Source organism: Talpa europaea (assembly GCF_964194135.1).
Source record: "Talpa europaea genome assembly, chromosome: 6".
Lineage (NCBI taxonomy): Eukaryota > Metazoa > Chordata > Mammalia > Eulipotyphla > Talpidae > Talpa > Talpa europaea.
In genome coordinates this window covers 34,360,718-34,380,413 of record NC_140072.1, presented here as the reverse complement: position 1 = coordinate 34,380,413, position 19,696 = coordinate 34,360,718, and the positions used below count along the sequence as shown (strand labels likewise).

Below are 19,696 nucleotides of genomic sequence, written 5' to 3'. Positions count from 1 at the left end.
CTCTGTCTCTTCTGCTACCCTCTTCCCACTTGTAGCACCTTTTGATATTATGTTGAGCCCACCTGGATAACCAGGATAATCTCACCATCTCCAGTGAGCTGGTTAATTCCCTTTTGTGATATATTAATAATATAACATTCACAGGTTCCAGGTATTAGGATGTGGACGTCTGGGGTGGTGTTGGGGAGTGTCTAATGTTCTTTCTGTCACATTTACTAAAAGGGTATAATTCAGTTTCCATAATAATTGGTTGAATACATTTTCCCCCTGAAGACATGAGCTAGTCAAAAAAAAAAAAAAAAAACAAAACACTGAAGTAGTGAAGTAGATTATATCATTTGAGTAATTCAGATTGTATGTTTAAACACTATGTAGGGGTGTCAATTTGTTTTTCAAGTAGTCTTTTAATTTCTTTTCTTTTATTCTTTTAATTGCTTACTCCTTAAGGGAGTAAGCTTATGTGCTCAGAGGCACATGCATTTAGTATGTCTGCATATTCATATGCACGTATGTATTTTTCTGAAATTCCAAGTTAACATCATAGAGGTAAAACATAGACTTGTTTTGTCTGTCTGTCTGTACCTGTCTGTCTATGTTTTTTCACTAAGTTTGAGAAGTCATATTGTATCCATATAGGTTTATAAATCAAAATGGGATTGGGCAAATTTTTAAAACTATGACCCTGGTTTTCACTGTAGCAAGCTAAATTGATTAGTTGGTAGGAGGGTGAATAAGGAAAAGGCATAATAACCTTGAATCATCAGCCTGTCTTATCCTTGAGTTTCGCATTAAACTAGTGGTTGACAGCCACTGTCAACACATAATGGACAATAATAAATAGGTAAACAGGTCATCACAGGTGGTGTTAAGTGCTGTTCAGGAAGTGAAGTTGTAGACTTTCTACTGAATGATCTCTGAGAGGAGAGGCTGGTAGTGATACTGACTTAGATAAGGATGAAGGGGAGGTGCCTCTGAAGACCTGTTCCTTGTGCCCAGGACTGGAGTTACAAGAGAGCAGACACCCTTTCTGTTTTGCTCAGGCATCCCATGCGCTGTTGAAGAATGTCTGCTGCAGAGTCAGTGCTTATAGTAAATTCGGATTAAATAAAGAGAGGGGTTGCCGGGACTTGGCCTCACAGTACACGTGTAAAATGTGCTGCAGCGAACCTCGGGTTTCCAATATGACCATAGCCCCATTCTTGCCTTTCCGCTGTGCTGGGCAGTCTGCTCGGGGCTTCTTCACAAGCGCTTAAGCGAGGTGCCGTATTACCCAACATTACCGAAGAGGTAGCTGGGTTAAGGTGGTTGTGGCTAGACTCTTTATTCCACTAAATCCTTCCTTTTGAACACTCCTTAATCACATTTCTCCTGAACATCAGAAATTCTTGTGAGGCTAGGCAAGTATTATTATTTCCATCTTACTGAATAAGCTGAAGTCCCGGGTAACACAACTGGTTCAGCCAAAGACTGAACCCCAGACTCTTGACTCCCAGTGGAGTCCAGCCAGGACTCCTCCCCACGACTTTTTACACCGAAGGAACCCCAGGTACAATATGCCTCCCACCACCACCAAGGCCAGCTCCAGTTGTGGCTCACTGGAGCCCACTGGTCCAGTCTGTGCAGGCACAGGGTTTTCCCTTTTTAATCTGGTGCCTGATTGTAAATGGACCAAACAGGTTTGAGCTTTCAAGCTGTCAGTCAAGGGCTTGAGCTCATTATGCCCTTGGAAAATTCAGTAAGCCAAAGCTGCTTAACCTTATCAATAAAATACTTGGGATGGGAAACTGGTACAATCAGCATTGTAGGGTGGTGGACCATGCAGAGGATATAAGGCAGAGCAGGAGCCAGCTTGGTTCATTCAGGAGCTGACCTCTGAAGATGAGAAGGCTTCAGCAGACAATCTCTGAAGAGGAAGCATCAAGGAGAGAATCTCTGTGGGACTCAAACATTTCTACAGACTCCCAGACCTCCATAGACCTTTGCAAGAGACCTGGCTGCTGTACTTGCTTCCAGCCCTGCCTCTGATATTGCATGTGAGGAAAACAGTCAGCCTTACCCCAGTGCATCAAAGAGCTGTTGGCTACTGGTTTGGACCAATTGCTCACAAAAGAGTTATAACACTGGCATCTCTAACACTGTGTCCTGGTGACTAGTTCTGACCAGTAGTATTGACCAGTGCAGATCAGCACTGCTGAGAGGTAAACAGCATTCTGTATCTGGCCACATTTGAAAGCTGTCCTCTGCTTCTGATCATGTGGCATCACCTCCTGGTATAGTTGCCTCTGGTGCTGTTGCCTCCATGGCTGTCCAGCCTAGCCTTCACACTGTTTCCGTGGGCTACTGCTGTGCCCACCTATGAGCATCTCCAGCTGCCAGTATAAATTTTTTTTTTTTAATAATTAGGTTTTTTTTTTTTTAAGATTTATTTATTTATTTATACAAGCACTGGGTACAGTGAGAAGCGCGGGAGGGTGAGAGAATTCACCAGAGCCAGAGCGGGGAGCAGAGCAGGCAGAAGGACCCAAGCACACTGCTGAGGGGAGCAGCGGGCGGCAGGAGAGGTCTGCGTGCTATGTGGGACCCTCCTCTGGTGGCCGGGGAGCAGCCGGGGAACGAACCGGCACTGCAGAGGCTGCGGTCAGCTTCGCAACCCAGCGCTCAACCACTGCGCCACCGGGGAGGCCCTGCCAGTGTAAATTTGATCCTGGTCCACTGCTTAGCGATGTGCCACCAGCTCCAGGCTCTTATTCAACAGTACCATCTTGCACGAGCAGCCTTTACTTGAGACTACTGGACACTGTGGACACTATCTGGGGTGAGACAGTGGCCATTTGTGGCCTTAGAAACTCTTTCGTTTTCCCAATCTCCTGTTGTTAGATAAAGGCCATTGCAGCAGCACCCTGAGCTTGATGGTGTCTTACAATTGAGCGCACAGGTGGGAATAGACAGTGACCTGTCCGCCTCCTTCATGCTGGCCTTTATCACGTTTTAAGTACCTTTTAGTCACTGTTTTATTAGGAATTATCTGTGGCCATTTGGGAATGTAGGGACACTGGTTACCATGAGGAGTATATAACCCAGCAAGGAATAAAATAAGGTTAAGATTATTTTAGGAGTTAGGGAAACTGTCTAACGAAGAAAGTTTTTTATAACTCTTCTAGTTTTACTTGTGTTTTAGCTCTTCCACCTAAGACTGGAAAAATATAACATAACTTGTTGGTTTCTCTCTCTTTCTTTTTTTTTTTTTCAGAATGACTTGAAGTTCTTGTTAAACGTCTATTCCAGAATGGTTACATGACTTACAAGATCCGACTTGGTTATAAAATATCAAATTTGTGCTATTCTTTCTGTTGTCTAGAACTGTGTGATAAATCACCTAGCTGAAGTTAATGAAAAAAATTAGATTTTTCCTTATAAGCTGGAGTGATAAATGTGTATCATTCTTTGGATGATTCTGTCTTAATCAGAATACCATCTTTGACTTAATGTTTCAGCAGTCAGTTAGAATGTACTTTTCCAGGTTTTCTTTTGTTAGGGCTTTCTCATATTAGAAATAGAAGTCTGTTTGTATGTCTAATTTTATTGTGTGATCATCTTGATTCATCTGGCATCTCTTCCTATTCCAGTCTCCATCGTGCATACCTTACCATAACTTACCTTTCTACAGAGTTATTAAATAACTGTTATTATCAGACTGCTAAGAAACAGTTTCCCAAGGCCCAAGTGGAACCTGATCTCATGCCCAAAAAGCAGGTCTCTTCAGAAAGGGCCTCCAGCTAGTCTTTCCAACCTGTGTTGGCACAGAGAAGAAAGATCACACCTGCAGGGATACAGGTGATGAGGTGGAGCGCTGGAGGGGTACCTTAGTTCTCATTGAAATGGCTTTTTTAAAAGCCCAGGAATACATGTTCCGTTTACTTTTTTGTTTTAAATTACTCTTGGGTCATTCTTCATTCCTCTGCCTAGGAATGTGTTACTACTGCCTGGTTCTTGCTTACATCTTTTAGGCCTGGGGTGTCCTCTCCTTTGACTGAAGAGCCCCTGCAGATCCTACCCATATTTCAAGACTGAAACAGTTTCCTTTTCTCGAGTCCCAGTTTCCTTCATCTCTTTCAGGTCTGCCATTTCCCCAGTGGTTTCCCCTCATTGCCTCTGTCCATTGCTCCTGCGATTATTTGCCTTTTGCATGGTCGTTCTTTTCCCACTTATTTGGGGTCTGGAGGCCTTGGCATCTTACAGCAGGAGCCGTGAGGGTGGTAGACCATTGCCTCAACTCAGCACCTGAAACACGCTTGCTGACTAAGAGGGCTGTACTTCCCAAGTGGATCTCCTGCACAGAGCTTATCTGATGAGCCGTTCGGGGAATGTGGCATCAGGTTTATCAGTCAATTTTCAGAAGTAGAATGTTCAGGGATTGGCCAACTTTTAACTGTGGGCATGGGGTCCCTCCTGTAGATGCCTGGCATTCAGAGTGCTAGAGTGAAGTGATTGCACATCAGTGGCCTTCACTGGAGTGAGGTGATTATTGATTGGCCTCTTGAAGCTTTACTATTGATAGAAAGCTCAAAGAAGTCAGTTAGAATAGGTGTAAAACCCATTGCTGAGGGACAACTAGTGTTTCCTAGGCCATAGACACTTATAATTTCCCCTATCCTAGAATACGTACTACACATCAAACTGCATCCACCCCTGGAAGTGAACACACGAGCACAGATTTGGGGGTGAACAGGCCTGAACTCCAATCCTGATCTTGTCATTTAACAAGTCACTTAGTCTTTATCTTCCTCATTTCCCAGAAAAGGTCATTGTCCTTAAGTTAATGTGTGTCAGGTGCCCAGCGTACCTCAGTGTGGCTTTCCTGAGCTGGGCATCTTCGTGGCTATGGCAACCGACAGGTCTCTGACTTGGAGGGGGATCGTGAGAGGACTTTGTGGCTCATTCCCCTCTTAGTTGGCTTTTTCCCTTCTAGGCCTGTCAGAATCACTTGGTAAGCTGTAAAAATAAAACCATAGTTTCTCAGGTCTCACTCCTAGATATTCTGCTATAAATGATCTGTGGAGAGCCCAGGCACTGGTATTTTTTTTAACTCCCGCGTGATAGTCAATGTGCACTGAAACATACTGTGTGCCTGGCCAGCTCCGCACTTAACTGTTGTTCATGCAGTTAGATCAGGCAGAAAATTAATAAATTGCTTTGATTGGTCTTAAGTGATGGGCTGGTTCTCTTTTGAAAACTGTAATTAAGAAACAAAAATCTCTACTCAAACGGAATATTCTCTGAGTCCCATTCCTATTATGGCTGTAGCCCCACTTGTGATTATTAAAAAGAAGAGAAAAACTATCTTCATGACTTTCAAAAGTCTCACCTGACAGAAAGGCTTGGATAGATAGAGATAGATGGGCACAGACTTGAGATTTCCTGAAAGTAGGTAACAAAATTGTCTACAGTTTGAAAATGAGCTTTGTGTAGACTCGGTCCTCTTGGCTCTTGTATACATTATGCATAAGGCTTATTAAACATTTCTCCTTCCCAAAAGGTTTGTTGTCTCTAAATTTGGAAGTTAACTCATGAAAGAAGACATGTTTTATTTATAAATTTCTTTAGTGTCTGATAGAAACTGGCATGTTATTTAAACAAGTATTCATGTTTCTTTCCATGGAGTCAGTGCACATACTGTATCTCCTCTATAATTCTGAAGTAATCCCTACAAAATAATGAGGACTGCTCTGTATCTGAGAGGAAGACAGTTTTAATCATGAATCTTTCCGTCAAACTAGCTTCTGAGGTTTGAGAAAACTTCTAGTCAGTGGAAGGACTGAAAGTTGGATTTTTTTCTACTGAGAAAACACTAGCTCTTCTTGTGGCTAGGAGATACACAGTTGCTAAAATAGTTGACAGCTTTATTTCTTTAAGTCATTCAGGTATACCTTTCCTATATATTACTCCAAAATTGACTTAACTACCTATATACTACATTTATTTGTGGTTTTATAAACTTTTTATTTCAGAATAATGTTATTACAGTTTATTCTTGGTGTTGCATATTTGTAGTCTTGACAGATGAATGTGACATGAGCCACTATTAGGGTATGATAAAAATCTGTGATCCACTTCTTCTCTCCCTGCCCTCCTGCCCCTGGCAATTCCTGATCTTTTCATTTTCTCCATAGTTTTGCCTTTTTTCAAAATGTCATATAGTTGTAATTGTTAGAGAAGAAATTATTCACTCCACTTTTATAGAATTGTAAGGCAGACTTGATTCAGGGGAGTCTACTGTATGGGAGCTTTGCAGTGAAGGAGAAAGATTGGACTCAACTCCTAATACAAGAAGGGAAAGTAGAAATTTATAGCCAAAGAGTAGGGTAGGTAGGGGGTCAATGAATGGAAAATTTCTAAGATGATAAACATTAGAAATGGGGTGGGATGTAGGAATAGGGATAAACTGGCTAAACTGACCTAAAGAGTTCTTTCTGAAGACAGACTGGGTGATTATATATACCCTGGGTGAGGGTAGAGGACTGTTGCTGAACCAGCTTAGCAAGATTCTTGTTAAAATTGGACAGTGCAAAGACAGACAGATATGGAAGTAGAAAAATGAAGGCCTAGTTGGGAGAGGATACAGAGGAGCCTGACTAAAGTTTGGTCAAGGAGAGAGTCCTTGCGAGAATCAGACAGTGTACTGGCTTTTCAGATTGGCTCTTTTCACTTAGTAATATGCATCCAAAGTTTCTCTTTGTCATTGCTTGGCTATGTAACTCATTTCCTTTTTAATCACTAAGTAATAATTCCATTATCTGTCCTACCACAGTTTGTTTTCTTCATTAACTTTCTTAAAGATATCTTGGTCACTTCCATGTTCTAGCATTTATAAATAAAGCTGCTATAAACATCTGGTGTGCAGGTTTTAATGTGAGTTTTCAAAAATAATTTTATATTTACAGGAAAGTTTGCAAAGGTATTGTCAAGCATCCCTGTGTGCCCTTCACACAGTTTCCCCTAATGTTAGCATGTTACATAACTGATCCATTTGCAAAACCAAGATATTAACATTGGTGCCATATTATTAATTTGAACATCATTGGATTTCACCAGTATTTCCACTAATTTGTTTTTCTATTTCAGGATCTAGTCTAGGATACCACATTGCATAAGTTCTATATTTATTTTAATTATAGGAACAGTCTGGATGTATTGTGTTTTTTAAATATGTTCATAAAGCATATTTTGCAGGAATGGATGTAAATATACTGGCTATGAGGAACTGGTGTTTCTTAATCCAAATGAACACATTTAATTATAATATTTTTACTTATGATTGTTTGAAGGTTTATTTTTGGTGGAGAACTTGGTTCTCAGAGTTCTCAGAAATTAAGAATCGTTTTATACAAATCTTCAACACAAAATACTAAAATTTGTTGAAAGAAGGTTGTTTTTTAAGGTTGAGTATCTCAAAACCCAGGAGAAAACAGACTGCTGAGTTCTAATAAAAGCTGTCAGTCCCTGATTGTTCAAGGTAATGCAAAGGATGAAGTATTTGGTTCTCTAACAAGCATCTCCAAATGTTTTGCTGGCAGAAGGACTCCATGAAAGATGACAGAAGAAGTAATTGTCATAGCCAAGTGGGACTACACGGCCCAGCAAGACCAGGAGCTGGACATCAAGAAGAACGAGCGGCTGTGGCTGCTGGACGACTCCAAGACGTGGTGGCGGGTGAGGAACGCGGCCAACAGGACGGGCTACGTGCCGTCCAACTATGTGGAGAGGAAGAACAGCTTGAAGAAAGGCTCCCTGGTGAAGAACCTGAAGGACACACTCGGTGAGTATCCCCACACAGTCCAGCCCATATTGCTAAACTGCTTCCCATATGGGAGCCAAGAATCCTTGTGCTTTTTCAGGGGAGAGTGTTCAGCTTTAAATATTCATGTGTTTTCTTTAAAGTCTTTAAATCTTTCTAGCTATCTTTTTTTAAAAATCTCTGACAACTAAGGGGTCAAGATGGAGAACTCTCAGACTTGTCACCTCCTGGAGATTTTAGAGTTTAGAGTTTTAAGTAAGTTGACACTTCTGTGTGTCACACATGTACCTGTCTCTTGGCATCACCATTCTAGAGGATCCTGAAATGGAATCACCTCCTCCAGAAATCTCAACAGCTCTGCCATGTCATTCCATCAGCTCTTTCGTGCACGGAAGAAGAGATAACAAGGAACACCTTGTACCTGGGTGGCTTTTCCCCTCTTTCAGATTGAAGATGTTTCATAGCCTGGTGCTAGACAGTGTTAGGTAAAGTGGCAGCTGGACACGCCCTAGCGTGACATTCGAGGTCTTCTAGGGTCACTCAGGTGGGAGCTGCTGGGAGCTTGGCATGGCCAATCATCACCCACCTTTCTTCACATGTCTTCTTTTTCCTCTCGTATCTGGATATACAAAAGGCCCCTTTGAATCAGGTGAAGTTAATAGTGTCCAGTCTTGCCTTCATATGCACATCAGACTGACCAGTAGTAGTTACTGCTCCAGATTATTTGAGAAAATAATTTGAGGACCTTTCTGAAGAATGGTTGAACTGGACTGCCATTTTAAAAAGTTCCTATTCTCTCCTTAAATGAGTATAATGTGGGTTGTACCAAGACTGCTGTTTCACATTTAAGAATTTGTTATTGTAATAAATCAGTATTATCATCCATGTCACATTTACTTGTTGTTTTTCATTTCTGACAAGAGGGTAGATTTCATACCAAGTATGGTAGGTGTGGTAAGATACACATCTTTCCTTTTATGCAATCTTGAAAACTAATTTGCTCACTCTTCAAAGCCATTTGAAGCTTTTGTTTATTGGGTAGTATTTTTGCTGTGGATTAAGTTATTTCCATGATTTGGAAAGAGAAGTGAGACACAGGCCTGCTTATGAATCACACCAGATTACCAGCTGTCATAGGTTCTGAGCCTGATGTAGAAATTCCATTTTTCATGAACAGACTCACACTTTTCCACTAAACTGACACTGCTTTAACTTGTCACCCAAACATGTCTCTTGAAAAGATGGCTGTCTTAATTCACTATGGTAAAGAAATGGGGGTACCAAGTAGCATGAGTAGACACAAACTGAGTGCCCTGGGCTCTAAGATTGGAGCACACTCAGCCAGCCTGTGTTCGTGCTGCGTGCTGGGCCGCCACCACCCTGGCAGATGGCCGCCCGGCTCCACTGGAACACGTCTGCTCAGGAGTCAGCCAGTTCCATTTTTGGAGAACACAGATTGTTAGAAAGCTCTTTTTAAATAGAATCAAAGTTTGCTTTTCTTTAACTTTCTCCCCTTGGCTCTCCTCTTGCCCTGGAGTGCTTAGCTGAGTAAAGGCTGCTCCTCTCCTCTGGCCTCTTCTCTAGCCTCTGCCAGGCTTCAGCTCTGTCCCCCACATATCCTTGAAAACATTTGTGGTGAACACTATGTATTGCAAAAATACAAGTAAAATTGTCTTTAACTTCCACATCTGTGAACAGCATTTGCTATTCATAGTCTAAACTCTCTTGGGAATCAGGAGTCTTATCACCTGGGAGAAATGCCCCCCATTTTTTAAATTTTTTTATTTTGATGTGTTTGTCATGCTCATCCTGAGCCTAGCTTTTGTCAGACAAGGAGAGACCTTGGTATCTCAGCATGATGTTTCCATGACCCTCCAGTATCAAAGCAAAGGAAGGCACCCTTACAAGAGATCATCACGCTGGGGTGACTTAATTCCCTACAGCCATACTCGGCATGGCATCATTGTTGAAAAGGAAGGTTAGAGAACTTTCTGCAGCCCCTTCTGCTTCCCACTGGTCTTGATGGCTAAAAAAGATTGGCACTAAAGTGTTCACAGTTTTCTACTTAGATTATTGTCTCCAGACCGCCACCAGAATTATAGAATGATTTTAGATGGATAATGCCGCCACAGAAAGGAGTATGTCTTGTTTCTGAAACAACATCAGAACTACATTGCATCTGTTGACCTTGTAATAGCTACTTGTGGGACTTTTTTCCTCCTATTAAAAACCCATCTAGGGCCTCCCCGGTGGCGCAGCGGTTGAGCCCTGGGTTGCGAAGCTGCCCGCAGCCTCTGCAGCGCTGGTTCGATCTCCGGCTGCTCCACAGCCACCGGAGGAGGGTCCCACATGGTGCACAGACCTCTCCTGCCACCCGCTGCTCCCCTCAGCAGTGTACTTCAGTCCTTCTGCCTGCTGTGCTCCCCACTCTGGCTCTGGTGAATTCTCTCACCCTCCCAAGTTTCTGACTGTAGCCAGTGCTTGTATAAATAAATAAACAAATCTTTTTTTAGGAAAAAAAAACATCTAATTCTTAAATCCATGGTAATATTTCCCTGGCAGACCCCTGGCTTGGAATAAAATATCATCAAACTGCCCAACAAAGGAAGTGTTGAGAATGTGTTTATATCTCTAATTGCAGGTAACCAACTTTATAATGTTCTCTCCTGCTTTTTGAGATTCATTTGCAGTGTTGAGGTTGGACTTGAGTTTAATTTAATCACATGTATTGCTTTGTCAAGAGTCACTGCTAGAAAGCAGTACCTTTGACAAAAAGATCTCTCTGTTTGGCAAGGATTTAACATTATTTTCCTTTAATGATTACAATGGGCTAAAACTAAGTGAGCCCTTCTTTGCCCCTGAGCAAAGCATTTATAGACTGGATCTCCCCTCACATTCAACCTACAGTCATGAATAGTCAGAACGTTTCCACGGATAACAAGAAGCAACTGTTAAGAGCTGTTTCTGATGTTTTCAAGGCCCCCAACTCTACAGCTCCCTGCTCAGCAGTGAGTGCTCCTGGGCTGCAAGCCGACTTACACACTCATGCACACTAGGTGTTTTAAAGCCTGTGATAAATCTTTTGAGATGGGGAAGCTGTTCCTAGGGAAGTAATTTTCAAAGATTTTCCTTCGGGCTTTTAAAAAATCGGTTTTTTTCCTAACCTTTTTATGATAGCAGTGGGAACCCACCAAAGCCCCAAAGATTAACAACTCTTCTCAGTGGTTAACTTAAATTCAGGTACTGACTTGGGTTACCCAAAAAGATACTTAGTGTATCTTATAATACCTGTTATTATTGGGAGAGTTTGGGAGAGTTTGGGAGAGTTTGTTGGGAGAGTTTGTTGAAAGGTATACACATGGCCAGTGCCAGCCACCTCCCTAGGTGTCTGTAACCAGAAGTGACCTGTCCCCAGGGCTGCTCCTTTAGTTTTTGTCCCAATGTGACCAAAACCAAAGGCTACTTAGAAACCTGCAGGTGATAAGTACCAGGACTCCCACCTCTATGATGCCAAACCAGGCCTAGTAGCACCTAGGAGAGGCAGCTGAAAGGGACTCCCAAATGCTGGCTGTAACAGAGCCCTCCTACTGACTTAAGTTAATGCTTTCAGATGGGCAGGGGGTGGTTACTCTGGGTGAAATCACAAAATTCTCAGTCCCTCCTGAGATCGGTTTTGGAGTGGCTGAGTAATAACCCTGAGATATAGAGTTCATTACCGGTACGGGACAGGTGGGGCTTCAGCTTACACTTGGACTGTGATTTTGCAGAAGAATGTCCTTACTTCTGGAATTATCAAGTACTGGGGAGATGGGATTTCATGTTTGCTACTTACTGTCAGGTAATTTGGGGAAAATAATATTCTTTGTGTTGTTCTTGTCTTTCTGAACATTAAAATAAAGGGACAGATACAACACAGTTTAGAGAGCACCCCAGACTATAAATTTGGTGCAAAGCAGAGGAGATATAACTGGGACTCTGCTCTATTTGGGCATCTGGGATGTTACAGTGCCTTGAATTTGATATCAGCCTTTCAGAGATCAGAAGGTATTAGTGTTTGCCTGCTGAACTAGACCTAAAACATGAGAATAGCACCAGTGCAAATGTGTCCAGCTGATTCTTAGTCAGAATGGTTTTCCCCAGTTTGTGATTCAGAACTTTCCGTAATTGTCTAGTGTGCTCCCTCCATGACACAGAATGCAAGTGAGGAAACCTCTGCTTCTTGCTGGTTCAGCCCAGACTGTGTTGAGCTAGTTCATGATATGCTGCTCTATGATAAATAATGGTCAGAAATGATCTCCTAGACCCTCAGCGTCTGTGATTCTGCAGATATAGGGGATTTCTTTTTAGGCACTTTTGGATTGTGGATCTTTGCCGTGATTATAATTGTTCTCAGCAAGTGTGAGTCAGGCAGGTGGTTTCTTTCAGGTGGAAGGTGGGTGTGGATGCTGCTCCTGACCAAGAACCTGAGCTTGAGTTGTCTCTTCCTGCCTCCGTGCCTTGAACATCCTTCCTAAGCCACTTCATTCCCTGCTGAGTGACCTTTGCAAACAATACTCAAAGACTTTGAAATGGAGATATAAGCATTATGTAGGGATAACTCGTCATACGGTGTGCTTGCATCACAAATGGGAGCCTGGCTAGACATTATTTCATCTGGCAGGATATGGAAAAAGGATAGGTTTATTTAGCCCTTGGCTTTCTAAGGCTTGAGATATCTAACCAGGGAAATAATACTGGCACAAATCAGCAGTCCTCAGTCAAACAGTGGTCAGGACTAGGACTCTCGAGTCTTAGACCACCCACATTCAGCTCAGGCTCTTGAATGCTCTAAGCCTCAACAATGTCACCATGTAATGGAAAGAGTGATTACTATCTCATAAATTTTTTTGAGAGTTAAATGAAGGCATTTATGAAGAACACTGGGAACTGGGTGGACACTGGGGAGAGGAGATAGGGCTTCAACTTAGGGTTGGGGAATAGTAACGATCATAAGAGGCAGAAGGGCACAGGTGTGATCCACACATTAAGTGAGCCAGCTGGACTGGGGCTAGGGAGAATGTGCAGGGCAGACTGTGGTGTGCCACACTGTGAATGCCTGGTGCCATTTGAGAAGGTAACCCCAAGGGTGTACAGAGGAGATGGTCGTTAGTCTATAAGCTAGGAGTCCTGGTTCTGGTTTTGAGGAAGGGGTTAGAGATGGTGGGTCTGTTAGCAGAAGGATACAGGATCAGTTCTCAGACTGACATCCTACATCCTGAGCTCAGTAGTGGGAACAGAAGGAGACAGAGAGGGAGGAATTTGGAAGGGAAAAACCCTCAAAATCCTGTGTTGTCTGGCTATGAAACAGCTAGAAGAAGTATTAGTCACAAATTAGTCAAGGATTTTAAACCTGAAGGAATGACCAGCAGAACAACTAAGAGGATTAAGGAAGTAGGAAGAGAAACTGAGCTGTGAGGATAAGACCTGTTTTGAGTTTCAGGTGATGGTAGGATATTCAGTGAAAACATTCAGTAGGATGCTTCGGGAATGTAATCTCAACTTTAGAAGACACAAAATTCATAGTACAGTTATGAGGTACTTCCTATGTTTAAGTAAATTCTTTCTGGCTTGGGGATTTCTCTATAAATATTATTTGGGACTACAGTAGGGATCTGATATTTCTTCTTTTTTTTTTTAAGACTTATTTATTCATGCATACAAGAACTGGGGTATAGGCTAGAGGTGTGGGGGTGGTGGTGAGAGGATTCACCAGAGACAGAGTAGGGAACAGAACAGACAGACTGACTGAAATACACTGCTGAGGGGAGCAGCAGGTGAGACAGGAGAGGTCTGCTGCACCATGTAGGTATCTCCCTGGCCGGCAGGGATCAAACCCACACTGCAGAGACCACGGACAGCCCTACAGCACTGCACTCAACCGCCTGCACCACCAGGGAGGCCCAGGACCTGATATTTCTTAGGCACTCATTATGTAACTCAGCCAAGGACAGGTACATAATGTGGAGAGATGTGGAGAGAACCACATCCCCACAACTCTTCCTGCACAGGAAGGCTGCATAAGGCCCTGTGACAGCTGGCTTCCAGGGGCTGCGGCTCCCCTGCCAGTGTTTCCTGTACTGCTGGTGCTCCCTGCAGAGACACGTGTCCATCCTCACCCCCAAGTCAAACATAAAGCTAATGCAGCAGAAACATTCAGACCAAGACCCCAAACTAATTTCACATGCATTTTTCCAGTGAGTAGACAGTAATACTTCTCGAGTGCATACTTTGGATTCTGTACTAGGTGCTGGCACATGCTTTTGTTTAATCATCAACAATAACCCTAAGAAGGAAATAATAGTATCTTTATTTTTCATGTGAAAAAATGAAACTTGGAAGTTAAGTGACATGCCCAAGAACACACAGTGAGTGATGGAACTGGAATTCCTGGTTCGCTCTGTTGTTGTTGAGTTCCGGCAGCTATTGGAGATTCAGACCTGGAGGACAGCACCTCTTCAGTGCTGGTATTGGTGAACCCAGTCACCCTGTAGCCCCCCTCTGCCCCTTTTTGGTTTTCTGCTGCCCTTGCTGCAGCCCCTAAAGTGCTGGTGGGCACTGTTTTCTCCTTGGTCCCAAGGGATTCACTTATTAATAACATTGCCTGGTTCCTTAATAATGAGTTGAGCAAGAGCCATTAATTAAAGTGATTCAGAAGCTGGATGTCACGGGAACATGTCTCCTTTTTTGTAAATTGATTGTGTTTTGGCAGCAGTTTTGTCAGCAGCAGACGTGGACGGCTGTGGCTGCATGCATAATGCTTCAGCCATCTTAGCTGTCCTGCTGCTTTGTATGACACAGGCTTCTCTGCACACAGGTATTCCCTAGAGTTGTCATCGCAGAAATGCCTGTATTTTATGAAGCTATTCACTTAAGACAGGAATGCTTATTTAAAAAAAAAAAAAATTTGGCGGGGGTGGGGTGATATAAAAGAATAAATTGCCTGTGACCTCATCACCCAGAAATAATCACTATTAACTTTTATATCTGTTATCCCATATTCACACACATATTATAATCAAAAAAACCACCTTGTATAGATGGCTTCTTGCCATTTGTCAGTACTTGTTGTCATAGTATAGTTTGCTGCAGAAAATAGCAAGGTGTCTTTCTCCAGGCGCCTGATGGTGGCATAGCCAGAAAAGAGAGCTGCCTGACTCATCACAGATTGGGATGCTCAGTGTATTTTGTTTATTTTGTAAACCATGTAGGAGGAGAAGCTGGTTCTTTATGGTGCATTTGTCTTAGAAGTAGTTGTTTTCTGGGTATGAACTTAGATAGAGAATAAGAAAATCAGGATTTCCCTGGTGGCCTAGGGGGTAAGACTCAGCACTATCATAGCTACAGCCTGAGTTCAGTCCCTGGCCAGGGAGCTAACCAACATATGGCTCAGCAGACCTCTCCTGTCTCACCCACTCTCTCCTCACCAGTGTATTTCAGTAAATCCACCTGTCTGCTCCTCACTCTGGCGCTGGTGAATCCCCTCATCTCCTGCCCCTCTGACCTACACCCTAGTTCTTCTACACAAAAATAAAAAAATTTTAAAAAGAAAAAAAGAGTAAGAAAATTGCTGTTAATCATTCTAATTTAATCATGTCACTTTAGACATGCTTCCTAAATAAAGTCACTCTCTAAGGCACATATTCTTCAGAGAAGTACAGAGCCAAGTCATTCCCATGAAAAATCTGTACATAACATATGAAAAGAAAATTAAGATAGCTCAACTTGATTTTAAACATTTAGCTTCCCCCCAAAATTACTTCTTTACCATATTAAAACAGGGACTTTGTGGGATTTCAGAATTGCATGTACTATTTCATATTTACCTTTTTTGGACTCTGTTGTATAATCTACCATTGTATGAATTTGAATTAAATATAACACACTATAATTTAGAATTCCTTAGAATTCTTTTAACAAGATTATTCCATAGAAATGACCTGCCAAATGCATTGCCCACGTAGTATGGATACGGCCATGTAATTGTAGTGACAGCCACCCAAAATAAATCGGATTTATTTTTATATAACATAACTCCAAAGAATTTAGAATAAAGATGTAAAATAAGTCCCAAAGATTAGTGGGAGGATAATTAGAGAACAAATAGAGACAGATTGTTAAGAAGAATGCTGATGGGATGAAAGCCAGGAGAGAAGATGGGAAATAGGAGTCTTTTTGTACCTTAAAAAATTCAGGAGAAGCAGGTGTGTGGTTACACGTGGGTGCATAGACCCCAAGTTGTTCTCTCCTGGGCCAGATGGTAGCCCTCTGTCTTAAAGAAAGCCAAGAACACCAGCTATAACATCTCCCAGCAACTGGTGTCTTGGTTGCTTCTTATTAAAATTATTGTTCTCTGCTTCAGTTGTCTGAAGAACACAGAGAACACCCTTTTTTGACTAAAGCATTACTCAAATGGATGCCTTCAGTTTTAGAATAGAGAAATATGAACTAAAAATGACTCAGAATTAAAATCTTCTTACCATGTTTCTGTTTCCCCATCTGGCATGTTCTCATTTTTAGACCCTGTCCATATGTTTCAAATGTTCCTTTTCTGTTATATTTTAGTGTCTGTCCCTGGGGACAGAGGGGGTCTAGAGGGGTGCTTGTTTACTAACATGCACCACCATGCTGACTGCTGAAACCCTTGGGTGACAGTGAGCGTGGGGACCTCCTTTGGGGGGCCTTGGCTCCTGTCGAGTCCTCTGTCCAGCGCTTACCCTGCTCTCTATGAGAGCGCAGTGGGCATCTGTACCACTCCTGCCCGGTCCATTTAGGTCAGGGTCTAACTGGTGGACTTAAAAGCCAGTTACTCTCGTCATCTTTTGTCTGGAAGTTGGTCCCATGGTCAGCTCCTCTAAGCTTCTGTTGCCTTCCCTTCATTACTTTCCCCTCTCTGCTTTTGAACTCTGATTCTGACCACTCCAGTTGTCCCAGCCAGGGAAACCACCTGGGGCCCAGTCCTATGTAAGTTTTCAAGGCTGGGATCAACTACGGTTCCCCATGGAAGCAGCTGTCCTACGACTGCTGTTTGCAGGGAATCTTACTTGATTTGTTTTTGGGTTTCTAATTTTTCAAGGAGTATAGAAGTTTATTATCTAACTTGGAACATTTACAAGTGGGTATGAGTTAGTAGCAGACCTTTGAGCCCTTGGAGCAGCCCCTGAGGCTCAGGCTGGCTGCTGTTCCTGAAAGCCACGGATGAACAAGGGCAGGAGGCAGGAGCCCACTTCCGTCAGAGTCTTCCTCCTGGAGCACAGGCAGGTGAACAATCCTGTAAATTATTAATATATAGTGAGGTTACATCTTAGTGATCAGATTGGGTCCATTCAGCCTTTCTACCCATCCATATGTGGACATGGGCTCCTTTTTTTTTTTTTTTTTTTTTTTTTTCTGTCTGCATGAAGGTTCATTTTGCATTGATTACACATTTACTTTGTGACTCTTACAGGGGTCCTGGTGTTTTAACTGCTTCTGACCCAGAGGGCAGCAGGTTCATCTCTGTTGAGAAAGTACCACCTGTGCTTTTCATTACTTGATCCTACCTCTGTCCCTGATCAAAAAAGAAAGCAATTACACGATATAATAGCAGTGCCCTCAATGACAGCAGTCATTTGGGTTCTTGTGTGCCAGACACCGCGCCAAGGACATTCCTCAGTTGGCGGTCAGTGCCATTGGCAACCTTGTACGACATGAAAAAACGGAGGGCAGAGATGCTACAGAATTGCCAAAGGCAAAAGCAAGTAGGTGTAGAAACTGGACTTAGAACGTGGTCTGAAAAAGCAGACTGAAGTCTTTCTACAACAGTCCTTTCACAACTGGGGAACCTGTGTACCCCATCGCTATACTTGTCTTCATTATGCTCCACTTTTCTTAGTAGGTATCATCTTGAAAATTCGCATGCGTCCTGAACTTTTGCCAGTGGATTGACACTTTAAGTAATGCACCAGAATGTCATTTCTAATTCTTTCCAAATCTTGTACACCCTTTTGCATATTCAAAAATGATTGTGCTAATGGATTGGGTATATGTGTTGAGAGGTACTAAATATGTATTTTTAATTAAAAATTATAATTAAAACATTTTGAAACTTCTTTTCATTGGCATCTGTGTTACCATTCGACTTTCACATTTGATGGAAAAGCCTATGCTTTGAAACCATTTTTTTTCAAACTTCCACATTCATCTTGTTATTTGCCTGCCTGCTTACAAATGACTGGATTTTCTTAAACCATGATTCAAAATTCCTGTTCAGAGCCTTGGACACAAGAACCTATGTGATAATAGGTCCTTTGCCTATGATACTTCTCCCTCTGACAGGCTCCTGGCACATTCACCCTCTGGAGAAGGTACCATGAGGACAAAGGCATGGTGTGTGGTTCCCTTGTCCCTCCCTCAACCCCTTACCTACCCAGTCGATGTGGTTTGCCTCTGGGATGGCAGCTCCTTTTGTCTTATGAATCTCCTTCTTCCCCCTTTGCACTGAACTTGGGGATTTTGTTTGGCATGCAGTCATGTTTCACTATAAAGTAAGATGCCTGGGAATAATAAAACTAAGCCTCCTAGATGCTATTCCAGATTGGGGAAGAGAAAAAGGGGATTTGGGTGAGGAACTCATGGACATCTCGAACCACTGACTTACAGGTATGTGAGTGCCCAGCATGTGGTAGGGTCTCAAAGTTTTGTTGGAGGAGGAATAAATGAAGCAGGCTTTGAAGGAAGAGGCTGGCATGGTATCTACTTGGGGGCTTGCTAACTGTGATAATCAGTCTGCTCCTAATTTATCTGTGAGCAGTGTTGGTGATGTATGTGTGCATTATCACCGAGGTCAATCTGGAAGGTCTGAGAAGTGCATATAAACAGTGGTGATGAAATAGGAAGTAGAGTTTATTAACTGAGTGTTTTTTTGAATACCAGGCCCTGAGGCCAAACAGAGACTGGGCACGGCCTTCCTCAGGGTGATAAATACAGGGCAGTGGGACTGGTGCCGACATAGAGGGGGTGGGTGCTCCTGGGCCATGTGGAAGACAGGCTGTTTCTGGGGGAGTGGCCTCACATACTCTGCAGATATTTGGGATCAACCCTCACTGTACTGAGGAGGAAAGATGCTTACTGAGTTTTTTTCTCGCTGGTGCTGGAGCTGTCCACAAGCTCATGGTGTTTTCCTGTGGACTGTATTTGCAGCAGTCTTGTTGGGGGAATGCAGATTGACCAAGATTTTAGAAAAGACCTTGAGTTTTAACTCTAAAATCTAGATTTAAGCTGCTAGGGGAAGAAAGGTTCTTGGTCCAGCTGAATTTTCAGCCCTTAACCTGCCCTGTTGTAGTACATTCTGGTTGTCAAAAAGATACATTGTCCCCTCTTGCTGTCAGGACCTTACAGAGCATGGATGGGAACTGTTCTGCCCTCCAACAGTGACAACAAAGGACTTGAATTTTACGCAAATAAAGTTGGTACCCAAAGAGACATGGCAGCCCCATCAAAGGCTGTGTTTAGTATAGAAGTGGTTAGGAATTGAGGATTCCTCTTTAAGCATATCCAGTTCTGATACATGAATCCACAGTGACAGATGAAAAGACAACTGTCTGCCAGCCACACTTGGGAGAGAGTTAGGTTGACAAGCTTCTTGCTTCTAGTTCTGCCAACCTCAACTTGACAGGCTTTGCTCCTGCCCTGCCCAATGTTGTCTCTGGTTTCAGGACAGAGGCTGTGCCCGGCACACAGCCTGCCTCCCTAGTCTCCTCTTACGTCCTTCTCTGCCTTCCACTCTTCTCCTCTCCAGAGCTCACGTGTGCCCAGAAGCAGCTGAAGCAGTGGAGCGATAGTGGTTGTGCTCATCTGTTTTACTCAGACTTGGCCTTGTTTCTG

General features: G+C 42.8%; 1 protein-coding gene across 1 annotated transcript in view; it reads left to right on the top strand.

Annotated features, from left to right (window-relative positions):
- Nucleotides 1-7,590: 7,590 nt before the first annotated feature.
- NCK2 (NCK adaptor protein 2) overlaps nucleotides 7,591-19,696 on the top strand; it is a gene marked incomplete at both ends in the record, with an annotated part of 34,684 nt that continues 22,578 nt past the window's right edge. The window contains one exon of the mRNA XM_084235523.1: nucleotides 7,591-7,816. Within this exon, the coding sequence (XP_084091649.1) occupies nucleotides 7,591-7,816 (226 nt within the window). The remainder of the gene's footprint in view (nucleotides 7,817-19,696) is intronic.